We start from the raw sequence: 19,878 nt of genomic DNA on the forward strand, positions 1-19,878 counted from the left end.
CCCAGTGCAGCTCGAGGAAGCTGAATTACTATGGCAATGGCCTACATTCCTAAACAAGACCTGACACTGTGACCATCAGCAAACGTTACCGTGAGGCGGTAATATTTGCTTACATGAACTTGAACCTATATATAGAGCATTTGTAAAATGTAATTGAATAATAAACAATTTGAGAAAAATAACTTGTCATCTACGCAAAATATTACAAATGCAAATATTATATACATTAATAAATGTGTGTTGTTGTTTTTTTTTTTCAAGACAATACCTCTTTTGTTATTTTACGAAGATGCAAAAATTACAATGGTTTCGTTGTTAATTGGGGGCACATTTGTTTTCAAAACAAAGTCACATGAGCGGGCAACAGACCATCCAAGTTGAAGCGCTCGACGGGCGATTTTACGCCCTGCTGTGGCAGGGTCTGCTAACGGATGTCAGAGGGAGTCGAGCGGCGTGTGGAGAGATAAACATGGAGAAAAACGTCGGGTCGCTGCAGGAACAGGCTCTGAAGAGAAAAGAGAGACTCAAAGCGCTGAGGGACAAAAAACTTCACGTAAGTCACTCTTCTAGCTTGGAATAATATTTGAGAATTTGAACACAGTTAAACAAATCGTATTTTTTTTAAGCTAGGTAACGTTAGCAAACTTAGCTTCAGGCTAACGTTAGCCAATGAGTTGAGGAAAGGAATTGAAAACTTATCCCATTTTATTCAAATACATTGTGTGTGTGTTTGTATGGTTGTTTAGATATTAAATTAAGATGAGATCAAGTCAAATTTGATTTTGTAATAGTCGTTGTGTGGCATATTTTATCATTTTTGCAGTGCTGATTAGCTAAGCTAAATGTTTTATGTTCTTACCTCTATATGCTTGATGATTAGACTGAAGGTTGCTTTGTCCGTGCACATTGCTTTATGTTGCACCTGTATTAACGTTTTTCGGCCACAACATTGAAAACCTGATGTTCGCTTGAGAAAGATCATATTAAACTCCAGTAGATTAAATGATACGATGTATTTGATCACATTCAATTTGTGACAGGTCCTATTGCATCGTTCATTTAATACTAGACTGCAAGGCCTTAGTCAAGACAGTCCCTTGTATTTTTGTTTTGCAAATAAAAATCTGCGAGGCAAGCAGTTTTCCCCCATTTCCCTTTACCCGATACCCTCAAATAAAATCTAATCCAACTAGTTTCCTTTAGAAGTCAACATATTTGTAATTGGATTCTACCTGGATGTATGTAATCTAAGTATAAATAGCTAAATCTGATTTTATTTTAATGACCCCTACTGAAAGTAAACCTGAATTTTGAGTCGAAAATAAATACCACCTGTAAAACGCCCTGGGCGAGATGATATACATTACAAAAACTCAAAGAATGGATTGGTGGGAAAAAAAACAGAAAATTTGATAAATTTATAAAATCAATTCATCACCCAGTCCTACATAAATATAAATTAATGTAATCTAAAGTCTATAAATGCCTTCTGACCCCAACTTTAAAGTCCTTGCAATAGAGAAAAAATAAATAAAAAATGTTTTAAAAGAAGAAAAAATATTTAAACGGGCATGGAAAACAAGCAAGTTGACATTAGGCTCACAGTGGATGAGAAATATGTCTGTGTTTTTCCATTAGTGGTGCGCCCTTTTACAGAGGAATGTGATTATACTGCTTTAAATAGATGAAGCTATGTATGTTTTCTGAAGTCTTGCATTGGTTTATGGAACTAAATGTCATTTTTTTTTAACTCAAAAGTTGTATCTCAGTGGAAAACAATTTATTCTGTTTCATTCACATACCCAAACATTTTAGGCACCGATTCAGTTACAACTTCACTAAATACAAACTTTTCCAGTTACCACTGTGCTCACAACATGAGTTGGACTATTGGCATTTATCTATCTCTTCCCAGAGAAAAAAACAACATAGAAAATAATAATCGTTACTATAACTGTAATAATCTTTCCCATTTGTTTTGCATATTTGAATTAAAACATAAAATATTGCGTTAGAAAATCAACAGGACAATAAGTCATTCCAAGAATAAAGGACAAGAGTTAGTCACAAACCTAATATTCAAATCAAATATGGCTGTGGTAATAAACGACTGTTTTGTTTGCATATTGATTTTCTGACCTGCAACCTTAAGCAGGATAAGTAGGTTTGATTGCATTTCTAGATCCTGCTCCACCTCCGGAGGTAAATGGTCGGTAGCAGAAGTAACCACGGAGACTTGTTCTCGGTTCACTTCACTGGGTGGGCTTAATATTTTTCCTCCACTTCACCTCTGAGTGGGATCTGTTTGAAGCAAAGATGATTTTCGGGTCCTCGTTGGGGTTACAGTCTGTGTTGAAACATTTGCTCCACTATGATGGTCGTCTGCATGTTCCACAAAGGGATTTTTGCAGAAACCGTATTCAATGTGCCACCCCATCTCCCCCCTCCTCATCCTCTCTTTTCATAAGATCCTGTGATATTGCAATGGTTGATAAATGTTTTGTTGACATTCCTCCAGTCTGCAGTTGTTGTCCTTCTGTGAAGCACTTGAGTTAGAAGTCACTGCCCTGAATTGTTCTAGCAGGTGGACAGGAAGCCTCTTCAGGAAAATAAGAGCCGGGGAGGGGTTTGATTTCCTTTTTGCAAACTTTGAAATTTAGGTCAATATATTTGAGAGGTGGAGGGGGCTTGCTTTTTAATTTTTGCAAATGAGTTTTGTAATTTGTCTCACTTGATTACCATACATGTGGATAGATTTTGTGCAGGCAATACATTTGCTTCTCCCCTCCCCCCCACACCAGTACATAAAACATCCAAATTTCCAGATTTATCAATTTTTTTCCCCCACAGGAACTTCTGAACAGGTCAGCACTTTAAGCAATAAAGTTCAAAATGTAAATGTGTCATTTGACTCCCAAATCACAGGCCATTACAAACACTCGTAATTATGTTTGTCTATGCAAATGATGGTCTGTGGGTCTCCTGTGACAGACCTAAACTAGGGTGATTCATATATGTTCTTTAAAAAAAAACTGAAAAGTTTCTTATTTTTTTTCTGGCTGAATGCAGTGATTCTTATTTTCCTTTGTGCTGCTATAATGCTATTTGCTAATGTGGTCCTTCTGTGCTGATGCATCTGCAGGGACGAGAGCAGGAAGATGAGGAACCGGAGAGCAAAAAGGCGGCACTGGAGGAGACCCTCGAAGAAAAGCACAGGTTGAATCTCCTCTCTCTGCAGAGATGCTCATGATTTGTTTGTTTTGTTTGCATATTGCTCTTTCTTCAGTGTTTGCTTCTTCTTTGCTCTACAGTTTACACACAAACGGAACTGAAACTAAGCTCGATGTGCAAGATCAGAGCATTTATCTGCGCTTTAATCGCCTCGCCGCTGCATGTCTGTCTGTGTGTGTGCAGGTTGTGAGATTGGATGTTTACACTGGGCTTCCACACAGCCTGGAGCCATTAGCAGCTCAAATATTGTGCAGCTCGCTCAACTTCATACTAGCAGTCGGTAGGAGGGAGCAGCCATCTTTCCTGTCCTACAGGACCTTTTTTTTTTTTTTTTTTTCCATTGTTTATATTTAATGACTTTGCTCTAAGGCACCTGAGGGAGTGCCGTAGCTTTTCCTCCAGTCCAACAAGACAGGTCTCTCCTCCAGGGTGAAAATAGCCTCTGGGCTTACAAACATCTTTAGTGTTTGGGTGTAAAGAGTGTCAAATATATTCTGGGGTTTCAGAACCTTATTTTGCAAACAGTGACACTGGTCTGCAATATGCTGTGAGTGTAATGTATCTTGTTATCAGCATTAAAGTTTCATAGGAGATCGAGTTGCGAAAGCAGGTTGGTTTGAAAAAAAAAAAAAATTCTTCTTGTCCCTTCGAGGTTTCTGCCTCTTTGCTTTCTAACATTTTGTTCCAAGTCTAATCCACGAGATGCACCAACTATGCCTTGCAGCTTTTCCTGTTTCATCATGTTAGGTGTGGCTAAAACTTCAGTTCTTTTATTGAGAAAGATGGGCAAGCAGATTCCAAGTTCCTCCTGTTGACGAATTACATTCAAGGAACTTTGAACGCCTTTGAAATCTTTCCGTTTCATGTTCATGCTTGCCGTGTTGTGCGTTAAAGTAAAGTAGCTGAGTGTATGCTGGCCTGACGTTATTGTAAACAGTTGAGCACTCCTGCTGCCCTACCTCCTCAGTAAGAGTTTTCTCTAAACATTTAGAGAGAGCCCCTCTCGGCTCATGCTCCGAATTTATCACTGTTTCACTTTGATGCCTCCGTCTGCTTGAGGTGGAAAATGTGTAAACACACACCTCAGCGTTTAGAAGCATTTGAACTTGGTGACGGCTAATGACAAAAAAAAAAAAAAAGCTTTGAGGGCAGAAGATTTACACCCCTATTGTTTGTCCTGTTCTTTGTTCTGCTGGTGGAGGCAGTTGAAACATAATTTTTCCTCTGGATCTCTTGCTGCGTGTTTATTTTCAGGTGTGGGAGGGAAAAAGGACTTAATAGTGATGGAGATGGTGTAAAATTCAGCTTAAATATTAATGGACACAACAGGGTGGTTCTTAACAATGTGGACGACCTTCTGACCTTCAGTGGCATACTAAAAGGTTCAGGTTTCTGTTCGCAGGTTTATCAAAATAAATGCAAGAATTTGCAACTTTACCTATTGAATTTGTTGCAGTTGTCTAAGCTGCTCTCCACAGAGATGAGAATGAAATTTAGTCAGTGATCGGAAGGTTGTAGGTTCGATTCCATCTTCCCTGGGCAAAGGCACCTTAACCCCAAACTGTGAATATAAATTCAGTCCTTTTACCATTTAACCAGATATATTGAGGTTTTAAAAAACATTTTAAAACTGCAAAATATTTTCTATCATGGTGTTTCTATGACTTAATTTTCTTTTAATGAAATACCAGAGAAAGGAACCCAAGTTTTCTGCTGTTGTTTGGAGCATGGAGTAACACAACCCCAACCATACCTGTTGCTGCACACAGTCAGCTGGCTGAATGTAATCTACTACGGTTTTTCCTACATCACAAGAAAAAGCACAAACAGTCATGTGGAAATTAAGCAGCTGCCACCAGCAACCACAGTTAGCAAGCTAAGAGTCCTGTGTTTCTCTTTAAACATGAGAACGACAAAAATAGTAATAGTACAAATAAGCATATTTACTTAAAACTACTGGCGAACTTTATTCTATATTATTGCTGAATTCTATGAATCAAAACCAAAATGATAACACTGTATATGTTAACAACAATAGATAATATGTTAGAGTTAGCACTCCACGATGTCAACTCGTATAAGTCCATGTTTAGTCTTGATATGGAAAAACAAAAATTTTATATGGGAGCTGATTCAAACCATGAAGCTATAAAACGTCACCTAAAGACTAAAAGATTGAGGTTCTGGGTAGAAGTGTTTGAAATGAGCCTGATCTTTGGCTCAGCCTTAGCATAATGTGAGGATCTCAGAGTGGAGCGGCTGGAACAACATCAGTAGAGTTGCTTCTATCAGGATACTTCCTGGACCCAACCCTTTGGAGATTTTCCAGGCATGTCCCACCAGAAGGAGACCCCAGACTCGACCCCAGAACTCACTGGAATAAGTTTGTGTTCGTCCTGGTTTGCCGTTTCTCAAGATCTCCCAGGACCAGCTAAAGCGTGTCGCAGGGTAAATGTTGCGTTTCCTTCTTTGACCAGCCCCTTTTCGGATAGCCGGACACCCGGCTGGATGAATATTAAAAACCAGTTTTCCCAGTCCTCTGGTTGTCCCTGCATTCGTCAGGATCGGGTTATAAAATTGTATCTAATCTATCATTTGCATTTTTGTTCCCACACATGGCTGTAGAGTTTTAAGGGACGATATTCAAACAACAATTTAAACTCCAGTTAACTTTGGCAGCAACAGGTGTGGGAGGGGAGGGGAGCACTATCCTACTCTGTGTCGTAAAGTTGCAGAAAGCTTTCCTTTGCTTTGATCTATCATTTAAAGCAGTATGACAGAAAAGGTGTTGAAGCTGTAACTGAATACATGTACTCAGCTGATCCCTGGTCAGTTGTAGAGAGAGATGTAATGCAAGGGAAGTGTTTGATCATGCTGGCTTGCATACGACATTTTTATTTTTATTAAAGTGACAGTGCTTTACTCAGTCATATTTTGCTTGTTTTAACAGTTAAAGTAAAGTTTACATTTTTCTACCACTCAACCAGCCTCGTAAGCATCTGATCTGCACACACACGTTTGCGTAAACACAGGGTCCTCTGTCAGCCAGCTAGCTTTGTCACCCGCACCCATACAAGGCATTGGGCCGTCCGCACAGAACGAGTGTGATGAATCTATCAAGAGCGCATCCCAAATCCACGCTGAGCTCCGAGCAGCTGATAAGTCTGTTGTGCCGTGCTTGTTAACCTCCGCCTCTGGACCCCTCGGTGTGATCCGCCAGAGACGTCGGCTGAGCTCGCCAAGAAATCCCCCTGTGCAGAGCCGTGGTGAAAGACACGGCCGTTCTGCATCAAGGGAAGAATTCCTCAGCTGTTTTCTGCCCTCTGTGCCCAGGAGCAGGTGGAACATGTTAATCAGAAAAGCTTGCTGGTATAAATGGGGGCATTATACTCTTACCGCCCACTTTTTTTTTTTAGACATTACATGTGCAGCTGTGCAGGGATTTCAGATGGTCCTTTATGTTTTTTTAATTTGCCTACACTGCCACCTGCTGGATCGTCACATTTGTAAATATGTTCACTAAAGTTTTGTTTTTTCTGTTTTCAGAGAGCTGAAACTGAGGAATTACACTCCGGAAGATGAAGAGCTGAAGGAGAGGCAGGTACCTAAAGCCAAACCAGCTTCAGGTGAGACGTTTGGATTGGAAACAAGCTTTTGGTGCTGCAGAAATGAGTTGTGCTGAAACTGACCATGTTCTTTGGTTGCAGTGGAAGATAAAGTAAAAGATCAGTTGGAGGCAGCAAATCCTGAGCCCATAATCGAAGAAGTGGTGAGTACTTACTTCCGTTTAGATCTATTTTACATTAACAAAGCATTTTAAGTTGTCTAATTTACCTTATTTCTGCCTTTAGGATTTGGCCAATCTTGCACCAAGGAAGCCAGACTGGTAAGCCCCGTTTCAAAGTTTTAAATTGAGGTTGTACAATATCTACTAAGATAGCCTTAGCTGTTGAAACTTTTCACATTTTGTCCAATTATAATCATAAACCTCATTGTGTTCTACTATAATTTTATGAGCTACACGTAAAAAGTATCCCTGCAGCATGACGCCACCATCACCATACGGGAGTACTGTATTAAGTTTTCCATTTTACATTCAGCACAAGAATTTCTATTATAGTCTCGTCTGAGCACTTTCTTCTTCTTGTTTTCTGTACATGGATTTGTAGACAATGGGTTACAGTCTAATTTATTTAGCAGCATCAGAATATTATTCCCTAAAATTGTCATTTGTGGTCAAATTTAAGAGATAAAAGAAACTGTATATTTGAAGAATTCATCAAGAACTCATCATGTGTTTTCCATTTTTTAATCATCAGGGATCTGAAGCGTGATGTGGCAAAGAAACTGGAAAAGCTGGAAAGGCGAACGCAGAGAGCCATCGCCGAGCTCATCCGTTAGTATCAGCCACTTTGTTTGTGCTCTTTATCGCAGGATGTTGCAAAGATAACCATGTTTGGGAGGACTGTGAATTATTAGGCTAATTGCTCTGTGACTCCCAGACGTTATGAAGGACTCTGATAACCTCAGATGTCTGATAGGTGAGCAGCAGTCCAAAAATAGATGGATTCTGTCAGGGAAAAACGATACTGATTTTTAATTTTCCAGTATTTTAAATACAACACTTCTCACTTGTACTTAAAAAGCTTCAAGAGGACATGTTTTAGAGTTAGCATGTGCTGCAATAGCTGAGATACTGTTGTTGTAAATAAATATTTTCTAGTTTTAAATTCAGACACCGTGAATGATGAAATTCTGCTCATCTATTTTCTCACATAAAAAAAAGCATAACCACACTGTGTTTAATGGGACCTGTGGTCTGATGTTCTTGTTTTGATGAATGAATCAATGGCGGATCAGACTGACTGTGAGGGATCGCCTGTGTGTTTCTGTCCAGGGGATCGGCTGCGAGGCAGCGAGGAGGAGCTGGCTGCTGCGGTGGGAGCTGTGGGAGTGGAGGAGGGAGACTCGGACTGAATACGTGATGCAACGGGGAAACAAACGGGAACGTCCTCAGTTCACTGTGCTTTCAAATGTGAGCTGTACGTATTGGTTTCATCCTGCGGAGGAGAGGGTTGGATGTTATCTTTTCCTCACCTTCCTATGAGTCATGCGTTTCATATGTGGTTCCTGAAGGTGTATTTTATATATATTTTTTTTAAACATTTAAAATAAAATGATTGTTTTTTTTAAAAATGTCTGAATTTCCTTGTTAAATAAATAAAGCTAGACTTGAACTCGTACTTCTCCCAAAGTCCAAATTAATAAGAAGGAAGAAGAGCAGAAAGGAAAATGTTATTTTTAGGCTTCATTCATTCTCTGTCTCCCATTGTGTGTTGGAGATCTGACTCACACTGATTCATTCCAACCCGACCGCCTTTATGCTGTTTAATTAAATATTTACATAGAAAAGTTTAATTATCCATGTATCCATCCATCAGTCCATTCTTTCATTAATCTATCATTTCATTAATCTGCCTATTCATTCATCTTTTCCATTCATTCTTCTATTGATGTGTCCATCTGTTTCTATTTCTCCATCTATCTGTGTCCATCCAGCCAGTAAATAACTGAACTTGATCATACGTCTGTTTATCCATCCGTTCATCTTTTCAGTTTTTCCAGTTTCTGCATTTAATACCTGATGGAAAATGTCTAACATTTAAAATATTGTTTATACATTTTTAAAAAAAAATTGAGGGAAAAGAAACAGGAATAATATTCCCTGGTTTAAAAGTAAATATACAATAAAATGAGAATATTGATACAAAAAACTTAAACACAACTATAATGAAAAAGTGGCAAAGTGTACATATTTTTTGGAGTTTTGCTACATTTTTTACTAATCACTCATTTCTGAACACACAGACACATTTTAATTACTGTACACATTTATTCAGAAAATTACCTGAAGATTCACTCTCTACCACTGAAATACCTCCTGATAGGAACTGCTACATGATGTTTTGCTACATTAGAATCAAAAGCACATTTCGATTCGGTGGATTAAAAACCGATGAACACATATGAGCAATAAATAAGCTTTCAGTATTTTGTGAAACATTCACCAGTGACCTCCGTTGCAAGCCGAACTGAAATGCTGCTCTTTCACAATAAAGTGCATCTTCTATCTCTAGGCCCACTCCACCTGCGTCGGGAGTCATTGCACAGTTCATTTCAGACAAAGGCCACAAGCTCCCCTCAAAACAACCTCTGTTCGCATCTGTAAAGGCAAATGATCAAGGCGAATCTAAGCTTTCAGTCACTGCTTTTTGAGTTTTTCACAGAAACGACACAAATATGGGTCTTAAATGTACCTGCAGCTCATAATTTAGCTGTTTCTACTCACTACAGCTTCAAAATATGTTACATCAGCAATGACACGGTCTACAGACATCTACAGCAAGATGGGTGGCAAAAGGTGCACAAACTAAAGTGCTGATATTGTGATTCTGAATCGGGGTGTACCGTGACACGGCTCTAAACAGTGTGACGATCACCGAGGTTGTGATTAATCCCAGATTCTCCTATACAATAAAAACAAACAGCATTTCAAGGAAGCATCGGGTTTTTCAGCCGAGAGAGAAAGAGAGGCAGAATAAATATTCCTGACTGCATGCAGGTCAACTAATGATAAAGGGTTTTTTACCGAATATGGCGGAGAGGAAAAAAACTTGACCTCAAAACTGCAGACCTCCACAGATTTAGCCCTTAATCAAGTTTGCGGCTGATCCTGTGGATACTTGAAAGTAGCTGGTGGGGATAAAGGTGAGACTGCCTGCAAAGTATTCATACTCCTTATAAGCTTTTCCACATTGGAACTGCAAAAATGTTCATTGTTTATTGGGGTTTTATGTGACAGACAAACACATGATAGTGCATCATTTTGAAGGAGCAGAAAATTAAGCCTCGGGTTTCAATATGTTTTAAATACGTCACAGATTCAGTCTACCACAGTAACTTAATCTCAAGGGATGAGTTTGAGGAGATGATTAAAGCAGGTTTAGGTTACAAATATGTAAAGATCTTCCAAGACATTGCTGTTCACCTAAACTGATGAGCAAAGACAGCATTAGCTACACAGCAGGGGCCAAGAGACGATGCGTTGCATAGATTAAACCATAATCGTGCTAAAATGGCCTCGTCAATGAGAATTACTAAAAATCTGTGGCAAAACCTGAAAATTGATGTTCATAGCTGCAAAGACTGAGCCTGGCATATTTTGTGTACGTCTTTCGACGTACCCCAAAGCCTCGCTGGTGTACATACAGCAGAACTAGCTCTGTAAAGTATTTCCTGTTGGAGGCTAAAGTACACATGCATGCAGCACAGTTGCAAAATGTGCATCTTTTACAGACGCACTTCACAATTATGCACCACCCTATGCTGATCTTATCAAATAAAACTCCAATAAAATACAGTAAATGCTGTAACATTACATAATGAGGAAAAATTCACAGTGTGAAAACTTTTTGCCAGGTGCTTTAATACTGTAGGACTACTGTGGTGGATTCAAGGCCGTCAGTCACACTGGCCTCCGCCAGATTCAATCTTCCTGGCTGCAGGACCCAGCTCCACTTTACAAACCCGCTGAGCGAACTTCAGAGAGCACAACGTCTCGCCCACGTTGCTCTCCAGCGCAGACACCTTCGGTGGAATGATTTAACTCGGTTAGTGACGCTGTAAGAATCGGCTGACGACGGATGGGCTTAAGGATTCCTCTTACCTGCACCACCATGACGGTCTTGCTGCCTTTGCCCAGGGAGTCCTGTAACAAGTAGGTAAGGCGAGAGTTCCTGAAGGGGATGTGGGTGTGCCGACCCCGAAGAGCCTGAATGACGTCCCCGAGCGCCAGCAGGGAGCGGTTGATGTTCTGGGCCTCCTTCAGCCGCTCCCCTTCGGCTCCGGACTTCCAGACCCGCTCTGAGCCAGCCAGGTCCACCAGGTTCATCTTACCTGAGCGACAAAGGGTGAAATTCACAGAATTGATTTGCCTTTGAAAGACAAAACTCCTGACAGTTTGTGCTGAGAAGGAAAAAAATAAAAAAAATGCGTGACTGACCGGTGGTTTTGGAGCCAGAGGCAAGGTCAGTACCCTGGACGGTGATGCACAGCAGAGCGTGGGAGCGTGAGCTGTGCTGGTTCATCTGAGTGCCAAAAGTGATCCTGTTCCTACGAGCTGTGGCTAAAATCTTTAAAAACAATTTTTAAAAAAGCTGGTTAGATCAGTCATGTTTTCACGAATGGTGATTAAAACGGTAGATCGTCCCACCTTCTTAATGTGCTGAAAGTTCCTAACTTCTATCACCCTGAGGCCTGGAACGTGCAGCTGTCCCGTTCCATCCGGGTTGATCTTTATGTCCAACTTCTCTCCATCCTTACTCAGCAGGTCTCTGAAAGACAAACCGCACTTAACCCCTTTTTTGTCACAATATACGTTACAATATGTCACCTCCAGCTAAAAAGCAGCATCTGTACCTCAGCACCTCATTGTAAATCTCCACAGAGCTGACTGTGACCGTGTAGGACCACATGTCCTTTCTCTCTTCGATCTCACTGAAGAGATGTTTCAGAGCTCGCTGGTTGATTCCTGGGTTTTCCACGCTGCCCTGGATAACAGGAAGTGGCCATAATATCATGTTGCTGGATCTTGACATAGTAACACAGCCGGCATTTTTACAGCCACTTTTGATTTCTTCACGATCAAAAGTGGCTTTATGGCGATTGGCATCTGCAACTTTTCAGTCATGAGAAACTCATGGAGAGGCAGTTAATTTTATAGGAAGGAAAAGTGCTAAGTTAAAGTTTCGCCTTAAAATACTGAGCAGGAAAAGAACAACTTGGGTAAAGTTATTCATTCATAAATTCAGCTGTTCTGTTGGTAAGAGTGAATCTACACTTAGAACAAAGGCACAAAACTAAAACCAAACAGGAAAAAACAATATTGTGCTGTGGCTTCACAAATAAAATGTTCTTTTGTCGTTTAGATTTTTAAAAAATTATTTAAAAAATAATCATAATAATTAAATATTTATTTACATTTTTTTTGCCTTTTCCTAATTTAAAAAAAAAGTAAAATCAGGATTATATAAGTACAGAAGTGATTAGAAATAAATTCAGGAGCACTATCTCATAACGAGATGCAAGACTTGTTGGAAAAAAAGAAACTTTCTCGTTATAATGAGTTTTATATCTTTTTATGATGAGAAAGTTTCTCATTTAAATGAGATATAAAAAATACATTACAGCTTGATGAAAATGCATAAAGGAGCTCGCTATTGTTCTCCTTCTCAATCCTGTTCCTTCTGGACGACATCTAAAAATCCCAACAACTATTTCTGTTTTACTCTAACAACATTTATTACTTTTTGGTTTTATTGAGATATAAATGTCGTCGTAATGATTTTTTTTCCTTAATCTTGTGAAAACCAGAACGTTTTTAATAAACTCTATGGCTACTGTGTCTAATTCAGATGTTTGAAGATAGATGAGCAATTATTTTTGGGAAAATAGTGTAGGTTAATATATTTAAAATAGTTATCATTTGCTTAAATATTAACTATTATCAATAATATGTCATCTCATAAATCTGCTTTTACGTTGTAAAAGCAACCAGACCAACCATTCTGTTTGCTTATGCTGTCGGCTCTGAACACAAGAATAATCTTTTTTTTAAAACACAAACAAATGTAGTAATAAATTACAATACATGCGTCTAATTAAAAAATGTGCCATTATTATCTCAACAAATGACCTTTGTTAGTTGCAGCCATGCTATAAAACTAGTGTTTACCTCCATGGTGTGGGTTTTTCCAGAGCCTGTCTGCCCGTATGCAAATATGCAGACATGGTAGCCATCAATGCAGGACGTCACAAGAGGTTCAATCTCCTGAAAGACCTGTTCAAACCAAACCAAGAGTGAGGTGTGGGGTCAGAGGTCATGTCGCAGTAACGTGTTCTTCAAATCTTTGTCTTTCCCACTACCTCTTCCTGTGTGGCATGTGGCTGGAAGACCTTGTCCAGCTCAAAGCTGCGACCTTTCCCCTTGCTCAACACGGCGAGGGAGGACTCGTTGTTGGGGTCCGTGGTCACGACAACGGACTGACCTTCCTCGTGCTGGTCCTCCTTCAGCACGGGCTTGACCCGGCACAGCACACGGATGTTGCCTGAAACGGAGCGAAGGCTCGGTGAGCAAACAATCTGCCTATATTTGCCGGAGCAAACGTGACTCTTCCTCGCCTTTCAGCTCCACCAGCTGCTCATGGAGCTTCCTGCGCAGGGCCACTTCCTTCCTGTACTTCTCCAGAAGGTCCTTGTTGGCTTCAGACATCTCACTGATAGCTGCTGAGATCTACCAAAGAGAAAGCACGGCGTGGAATCCCAGAAATCTGACGTTTCCTTCCGTCAAAATGCAAGAGTTCAGGCCTGAATTACCTGCTTTTTGGCTTCACTGATAGCTGCACCGTAAAACTCGGAGAAGTTCCGAACCTGACTCCTTAGACTGGCGTAGTCTGTCTTCATGGAGCACAGGGTTGGAGGGAGAGCTGTTAGACGCTTCTGCAAAGCTGAGAGAGAAAGTAAGGCGTGAAGAAATATTCTTTGACTAAGCAGAGCGTCTTGTGAGCAGCAGCAGAAGCGACTGACTGAAGAATTGGTCCTGCAGGTTCTGAAAGTGTTCAGCGGAGCAGCTGGCAGCAGCCTTCACGGCCTCCTCTTTCCTCTCCTCCAAGTGGCCGATCTCCTTCAGCAGTTCCTCTCGCAGGTGACTGATTTCTCGTTCGTATGCTGCAATCTGTAAATATTTTATCACAACAGTTTGTCGGCCTGTTAGCTTTATATTTACAGTGACTGTGTTTGTTATAGAACGAGAGGGTAGAACTTTTATTTTTCTGTCGTCGGATCGGCGGTTTATAACATTGACTTTAAATTATTTCTAAACATCAACGGTTTTAAGGGCTTATAGCTATCGGTAATGTAGATAAAAACTAAACGAGTGATGTTCAAAATGTGCAGGAGCTTGTAAAACTACTTGGCATTTTTACCAAATTAATACAATGAACTTGAATTTTATGTGACGGGCGCATACAAAGTAGTGCATAATTGGGAATCGGGCAGTGATGTAAGAGTGGGCTTTGACTGGGCCATTCTAATACATAAAGATTTAGTCTAAACTGTATGCTTAAGGTTGCTGCTTCAATATAATCCTTTGACCTCGTCTCAAGTATTTTGGAGCCTTCTACAATGTTTAATGCATAACGCTGACATTGTTTTATGAGTTATCCCTGCACTAAAAAAACCTCCATGAAACTTTATGGTCATCCGTGTTCTCCAACAAACCAAGGGATTCAAAGCAAAATCATCCTGAAAGTTGAAACCTTTAGTTCTTACCTTGTGCTGCAGGTTGCAGCTATATTCATCTGACTTCCTGATCTGGTCCTCCAGCTGTCTGCACCTCTCATTCTGACTGGACAGCCTTTCAGACAGCACCTCGTTCCTCTGTCTGGCTTTGGTCAGCTGCTTCACTGTGGCCGGCGATTCCACCTCCACTGTCTGCGTGACGTACTGCAGAGAAGAGTTACGTCTTTTCAGGATCGTATGAATATATCCGAGTCCCTCTGGAATCCGTCAACAAGCCCGTTGAGATGGTTCACCTTCACAACTGGCTCCTTCCCTCTTTCCTTATTCAGCTCCAGCTCCAGCTCCCTCACTCTGTCTTCCCGTTTTCTCAGCTCCTCTCCTCTTCTCCACTCCCTGTGTTCACTCTTCCTCTCCAGCTGCGAGAGCTGCTCGGCCCGCTGCTGCAGGGACGACTCCAGCTGCTGAACTCGGCCACGGAGGTTCTCGTTCTCCTGTCGTGTAAAAACGAAGCACGTCGCGTGCGTGTTAACGGCGGGTTGAGCTCGGAGCAGAACTTCAGCCTCTCACCTTGATGAGCATGGTGTTGGACTGAGACGGGATGGCCGACAGCTGCTGCAGGAGGCCTTGTGTGACGCTCAGGCTCTGCTTCAGGCTCTCGTTCTCAGCCGACAGACAGAGAACTCGCTTCTCGGAGTCCGTGGCTCCCTGAGGGTGAAGTAAACAACAAAATGAAAAGAACGAACACTGGCGCTCATTGGTTTTGTTATCTGACAAGATGTTAGAAGTGAATTTTAATAAAGCTGAAGAGATAGTTTGATTCTGATACACTTTTATGTTGGAAATCTTCTTTAAATTATATAATAAGAATATCACAGTCCATTGCAGAGCCACAGTATGTAAAATCAAAGACATCATAAATGCATGCTGTGTAGTCAATGTAAATATGCTTAGGTTTTTAGGACTGAGAGACCTTTATCTTGCTAAAAATGATGTTTAAGGCTCCAAGCTGTGTCTCAATGTTTATTCAGATCAGACAGAATAAATATGACATAAATGGAAACTGTATATTTGTGAAAGCAAAAATGAGAACTAATGTGAAAAAAGGCACATTTCAGTTGAATAAAGACAATGTAAAAGCTTATAAACATTTCAAATTTAATTGAAGAGAAAAATAATCAAATCCTGCAAAGCCAATGGATGATCATGGTTTATTTGTTAACTTCACAATTTTATTCATCTTATAATTAATATGCAATAATATACTGATGAAAGCATAGTTAACTTAGTTTTTTCTGTCAAAATTCAAAGATGATTAAAAAAATGGTAGATCAAATAAGCATAGCATCAACTGTTATATTTATTTCCAATATGTATTTCGTTTCCTTCTTTTCGTTGTAAGAGCTGGGTGCTGCTTGACATTTACGGAGCTAGTTTTATAACGGAGCTGCTCTGCTGATTGCTCGAAAAGTGACATACACTCGATGAATGACTCAGTCAATGGCTTGCAGGACTCACAGTGGCTGTTCTCAGTCTCGACAGCTCCTCCTCACGCTCCTCTATGCAGCTCTTCAGCTCATCAATCTATAAAAGAAAATGAAAGCAATTTGAAAATTGGATTAGATGTGTCAGAATGAAGACTTGTTTTTTTCTATTATCAGTAGAAGAATGTGAAATGTTTGCACTAGCCTCTTATCATTTGGGAATATTTCACATCTAAAACGAATTTCTCTGCTTACGTTAAATAGAAGTGGCACTCGTGCAAAATGTCAGAATGAAAATTACAGCTTTGATGGTCTGCTTTTACAATACATGGGCGCAAAAATAACCCCGGCTATGTACCTGCTGCTGAAAGGCCTGTATGCGGGTATGCCTGTCTCGTTCTTTTTGCTCCAGCTGTGAGTGCAGCAGACGCAGCTCTCCCCTCAGTTTGCTCCTCTCCCCCTGCAGCCCGTACAGGGACTCCACCAGTCGGTGGAGACCAGCTGGATTCCCCACATCACTGCTGCACTCGCCTGGAAGACAGGAGACAAAACCAACGACATCCAGCACTGTCAGCAATTTAATCCCAATGATGTTCTTAGGGCAAAAACTGCAGCAATGAATTTATTAAAATAAAATTAGCTTTTTGCATTCATTCAAATTCTTTGTTTTTTTGTTTTTTTTGTAATATGATTGATCATGCGAAACATTCCTGTGTGTGTAAAGACATTTTTTACAGTTTGTGTTTTTTTTTTTTTACTCAGAGCCATCTCTTCATTTCCCTAATATTTCCACGGCATGAAGAAAAGCTCACGTGTAAATCTAATATTTATTACCATTGAAAATGGACCAAATGTTTTTGGTTTATTTTTTTGCATCTGTAGTCACCGTGCACTACCGTTGACATCATTGTGCTCGTGTTCTACTTCCCATCCTGAGATGCAAATTTAAAGACATGAATTATAATAGTGCAACTCAGCAAACCTTTTTAAAACCACCCTGCTCTCCACCCAGAGCTGAAGCAGCATGACTAACAATGCTTCCATCACTTTTCCTCCGCCTCAGTGATTTACCAGGCTCTGTCGTCTCCTATTTTCATTTTGCAACTTTATGCAAATTTTATCAACATTGCATGTCAGGTTTGTCCTTGTGGAGGGGTTTCGCAAAGAAATCTGCAGACGGAGTTAAACAGGACTGTAAAATTTTAAGGTAGCAGCTTCAAATTATGGGTAAAAATTATTTTTAAACCAATAAATGTATTTGTAAAACTTTTGTGAGCTAAATAGAAAACAGCCTAAGCAGTTGTAACCCAGCCATATTGGCTAACATCCTGCATATTCATGATACACAGTACCACTCAGACCTGCATTTTGTAATAAACCTATAAAAAAGAGAGAGAAACAAACAGAATAGCCTTGTGGCCACCGGGACCTCAGGCTATTTTTATCTCGACACGTTTACACGTGCTACCCCTGCATGTGCCAGACCTTGTAACTCCATTTGCTCCAGTTTAAACAGCATCAGCAGACATGTTTTATTCACGTCAGCACAGCTGAGATCCAGCAACTCGGGGGAGTCATGAGGTCCTCTTACATTTATCTGTAAAACTGAGACAAATTTGCTCATTCGGGGAGCTGCATATTCATGCACCTGTTAACAAGCTGCAGCGCTGCTTAGGGTTTCTATGAGCGCTGCTTAGGGTTTCTGATCTGAGGTCAGACAACCAGTCTGTGGTTACATCTGAATCACAGCAGGTACAGACAGGCTCTGAGAACCACGGGGCTGGGCTGGTTCTTGTGACAACACAGCTGCTGAAAAACATCTTTCAAATCTAATCCTTATTTGCTTTACTCGTGTCTCAGATGTTACAAAAAATGTACAGATGTACCATCACCGTCATTCCAGTCAACACAAACAGGAAAAAAATAAGAAAAGCTTCCCTTCGCTCATCAGTTAGGACGAAAGAAGCCGCTTGAGCAAACTACAGTGGCACAAGTTCAAACTGAACGCACGTCTAGAGTACTGGAAAATTTCAAAACAAGCGAGAGTTGGCATTTACTGATTCAACGAGTGACCTAAATCAGATGGAACAATTCAAAGAGGTAGTATTTTCAACAAAGACTATGACCTTTACATCTGTCTTTTTTTTTCCACGATCCCTTCGCAGCATGGAAGTGATAACGTCTCACCCATCCCCCCTCACCCCTCTGTCTCACCCTCGCTCAGGGGGCTGGGACTCTGCTGCTGACTGATGGCCTCCTCCAGGCTGCTTATGATGCTGTTCTTGTCTCTGATGCGCTGGCGGTAGGAGGCCCGCAGAGTCTTCATCTGACGGCGGTGATGGACGCGGTGCCTCTTCAGCTGGAGCCGGTACTGGTCGGCCTGCTGCTGCAGCTGCTGGAAGTGGGAGTACTGCTCCAGAAAGCTTAGCAAGTGGGACATCACCGCCACCAGGGGAGACTCGGCCAACTGTTTGATGAGGAAACACATCCTTCAAGTTTATCGACCTGGTGGGGGGTTGGGGGGGTGATTTTATGTTAGCCTTCTGCATTGAGTGTTCGATACCTTTCCTGTTGCCTCCAGCTGAACCTGAGAGGCTCTCCTCTTCTCAGTCTCCTGTTTGAAAGACAGAAAAGCTGCCAGAGGAGTGCAGGCTGGGACGTCTGGGGGATTATCCTCATCTTCATCGCTCAGTTCGTCACTGTCACTGCTGCTGCCTGGTCAAACATTAGGAGAGCAACAGAATGAAGGACTGTTTGCGCTAAATATTTAAAGCGTAAGTGGGAACTCCTTGTGTAGGGCATGCATGGTTTCTTTCTCATGAACTCACTTGATTCACTAAATCGAGCACAAGATTTTTTTGTTCTGGAGGCGTGGCCATCTCGTCTCCTGCTCCTTGTTTCCATGGAAACAGGTCCTGGCTCCTGTGCATCGTATTCGAGGGTCAGACGGTAACAGACACAAAACACACACACACACGCACATGTTTTTAACAAAAGAAACACATATTCCAAATCCCGACATGCGCACAACTACATGCAATAAAAATCCAGCACTATGAGGCAACCTGTGGCCTGATTGATGTTTCCAAAAATATCTGAGCAGAAAATCTCTGAGGATGCAAAATGATGTGGCTAGACTCACATCTGGGGAAGCTCCGCAGGCTTCATCCAAGGCTTCCTCCTCTTCCTCCTTCCTGAAGACAGTGTAGAAGATGTAGACTAAAAGCGAATAGAAGGCGTACATCTCCACTCCGTTAGAGAGCTCCTGCAAATGATAAATGAACCTGCTGATTTAGTTATTTTGAAACTGATGGAAGGCATAAAAATATCAAACTTAATCTTAAAACGGAGAAACCGATCATCTAAATATGCATGTTGAGATTTTTTTTTTTTATGATGCATTTTTCAAGCATTTCTCTATTTCCATTTCATCCAGCTGAATTAATTGTCTTCTGTACCTCATCAAACGACTTCGCCCTCCCGATAACGGAAGCCTGTGATTCCAGCCCTTCGTATTCCAATTTCACGCTCCATCTGTGTTGTCAATCCCAACTCCTCCCGTGCAGCTCCTTTTCTCGGGAGCTGCTGGAAGATCCCTGCACCGCCAGGCTCATTCTGTTCTCCTCATCCTTTTCTCCTTCTCTCCACTTTGCTCCATCCACAAGCTGCGGCTCCACGGAGCATGCTCAGTGCTGCTTCCTGAGCCGCTGCAGTGGTGCAGCTGCAGATGCAGACAGGTTTCATGGAGAGAATGGGGTGATAGAGCCGATGATGACAACGCTGGCCTGACTAGGTAGAGAAGGAAGAG

The 19,878-nt window shown here is 41.1% G+C and overlaps 2 protein-coding genes across 2 annotated transcripts; one reads left to right on the plus strand and one right to left on the minus strand.

Moving 5' to 3' along the window:
• The first annotated feature begins 337 nt into the window (after nucleotides 1–337).
• ccdc12 (coiled-coil domain containing 12) lies at nucleotides 338–8,474 on the plus strand. The gene is made up of 7 exons (XM_008432564.3): nucleotides 338–553; nucleotides 3,143–3,216; nucleotides 6,778–6,857; nucleotides 6,939–7,000; nucleotides 7,083–7,117; nucleotides 7,551–7,627; nucleotides 8,129–8,474. The coding sequence occupies exons 1-7, from the start codon at nucleotides 353–355 to the stop codon at nucleotides 8,206–8,208; spliced, it is 609 nt and encodes a 202-aa protein (XP_008430786.1). The 5' UTR covers nucleotides 338–352; the 3' UTR covers nucleotides 8,209–8,474.
• A 630-nt stretch (nucleotides 8,475–9,104) lies between these two features.
• On the minus strand, nucleotides 9,105–19,799 carry LOC103478606 (kinesin-like protein KIFC3). The gene is made up of 20 exons (XM_017309542.2): nucleotides 19,529–19,799; nucleotides 19,213–19,335; nucleotides 18,899–18,992; nucleotides 18,634–18,785; nucleotides 18,285–18,537; nucleotides 16,429–16,601; nucleotides 16,105–16,170; nucleotides 15,157–15,294; nucleotides 14,883–15,080; nucleotides 14,620–14,793; nucleotides 13,876–14,023; nucleotides 13,666–13,796; nucleotides 13,471–13,582; nucleotides 13,216–13,397; nucleotides 13,025–13,129; nucleotides 11,710–11,840; nucleotides 11,504–11,624; nucleotides 11,294–11,423; nucleotides 10,958–11,187; nucleotides 9,105–10,878 (listed from the first exon to the last, which is right to left on the minus strand). Exons 2-20 carry the CDS (start codon nucleotides 19,312–19,314, stop codon nucleotides 10,753–10,755), a joined length of 2,766 nt encoding a protein of 921 aa, XP_017165031.2. The 5' UTR covers nucleotides 19,315–19,335; nucleotides 19,529–19,799; the 3' UTR covers nucleotides 9,105–10,752.
• Nucleotides 19,800–19,878: the final 79 nt, after the last annotated feature.

Source organism: Poecilia reticulata, chromosome 16, assembly GCF_904066995.2.
Source record: "Poecilia reticulata chromosome 16, P_reticulata-male-v2, whole genome shotgun sequence".
Lineage (NCBI taxonomy): Eukaryota > Metazoa > Chordata > Actinopteri > Cyprinodontiformes > Poeciliidae > Poecilia > Poecilia reticulata.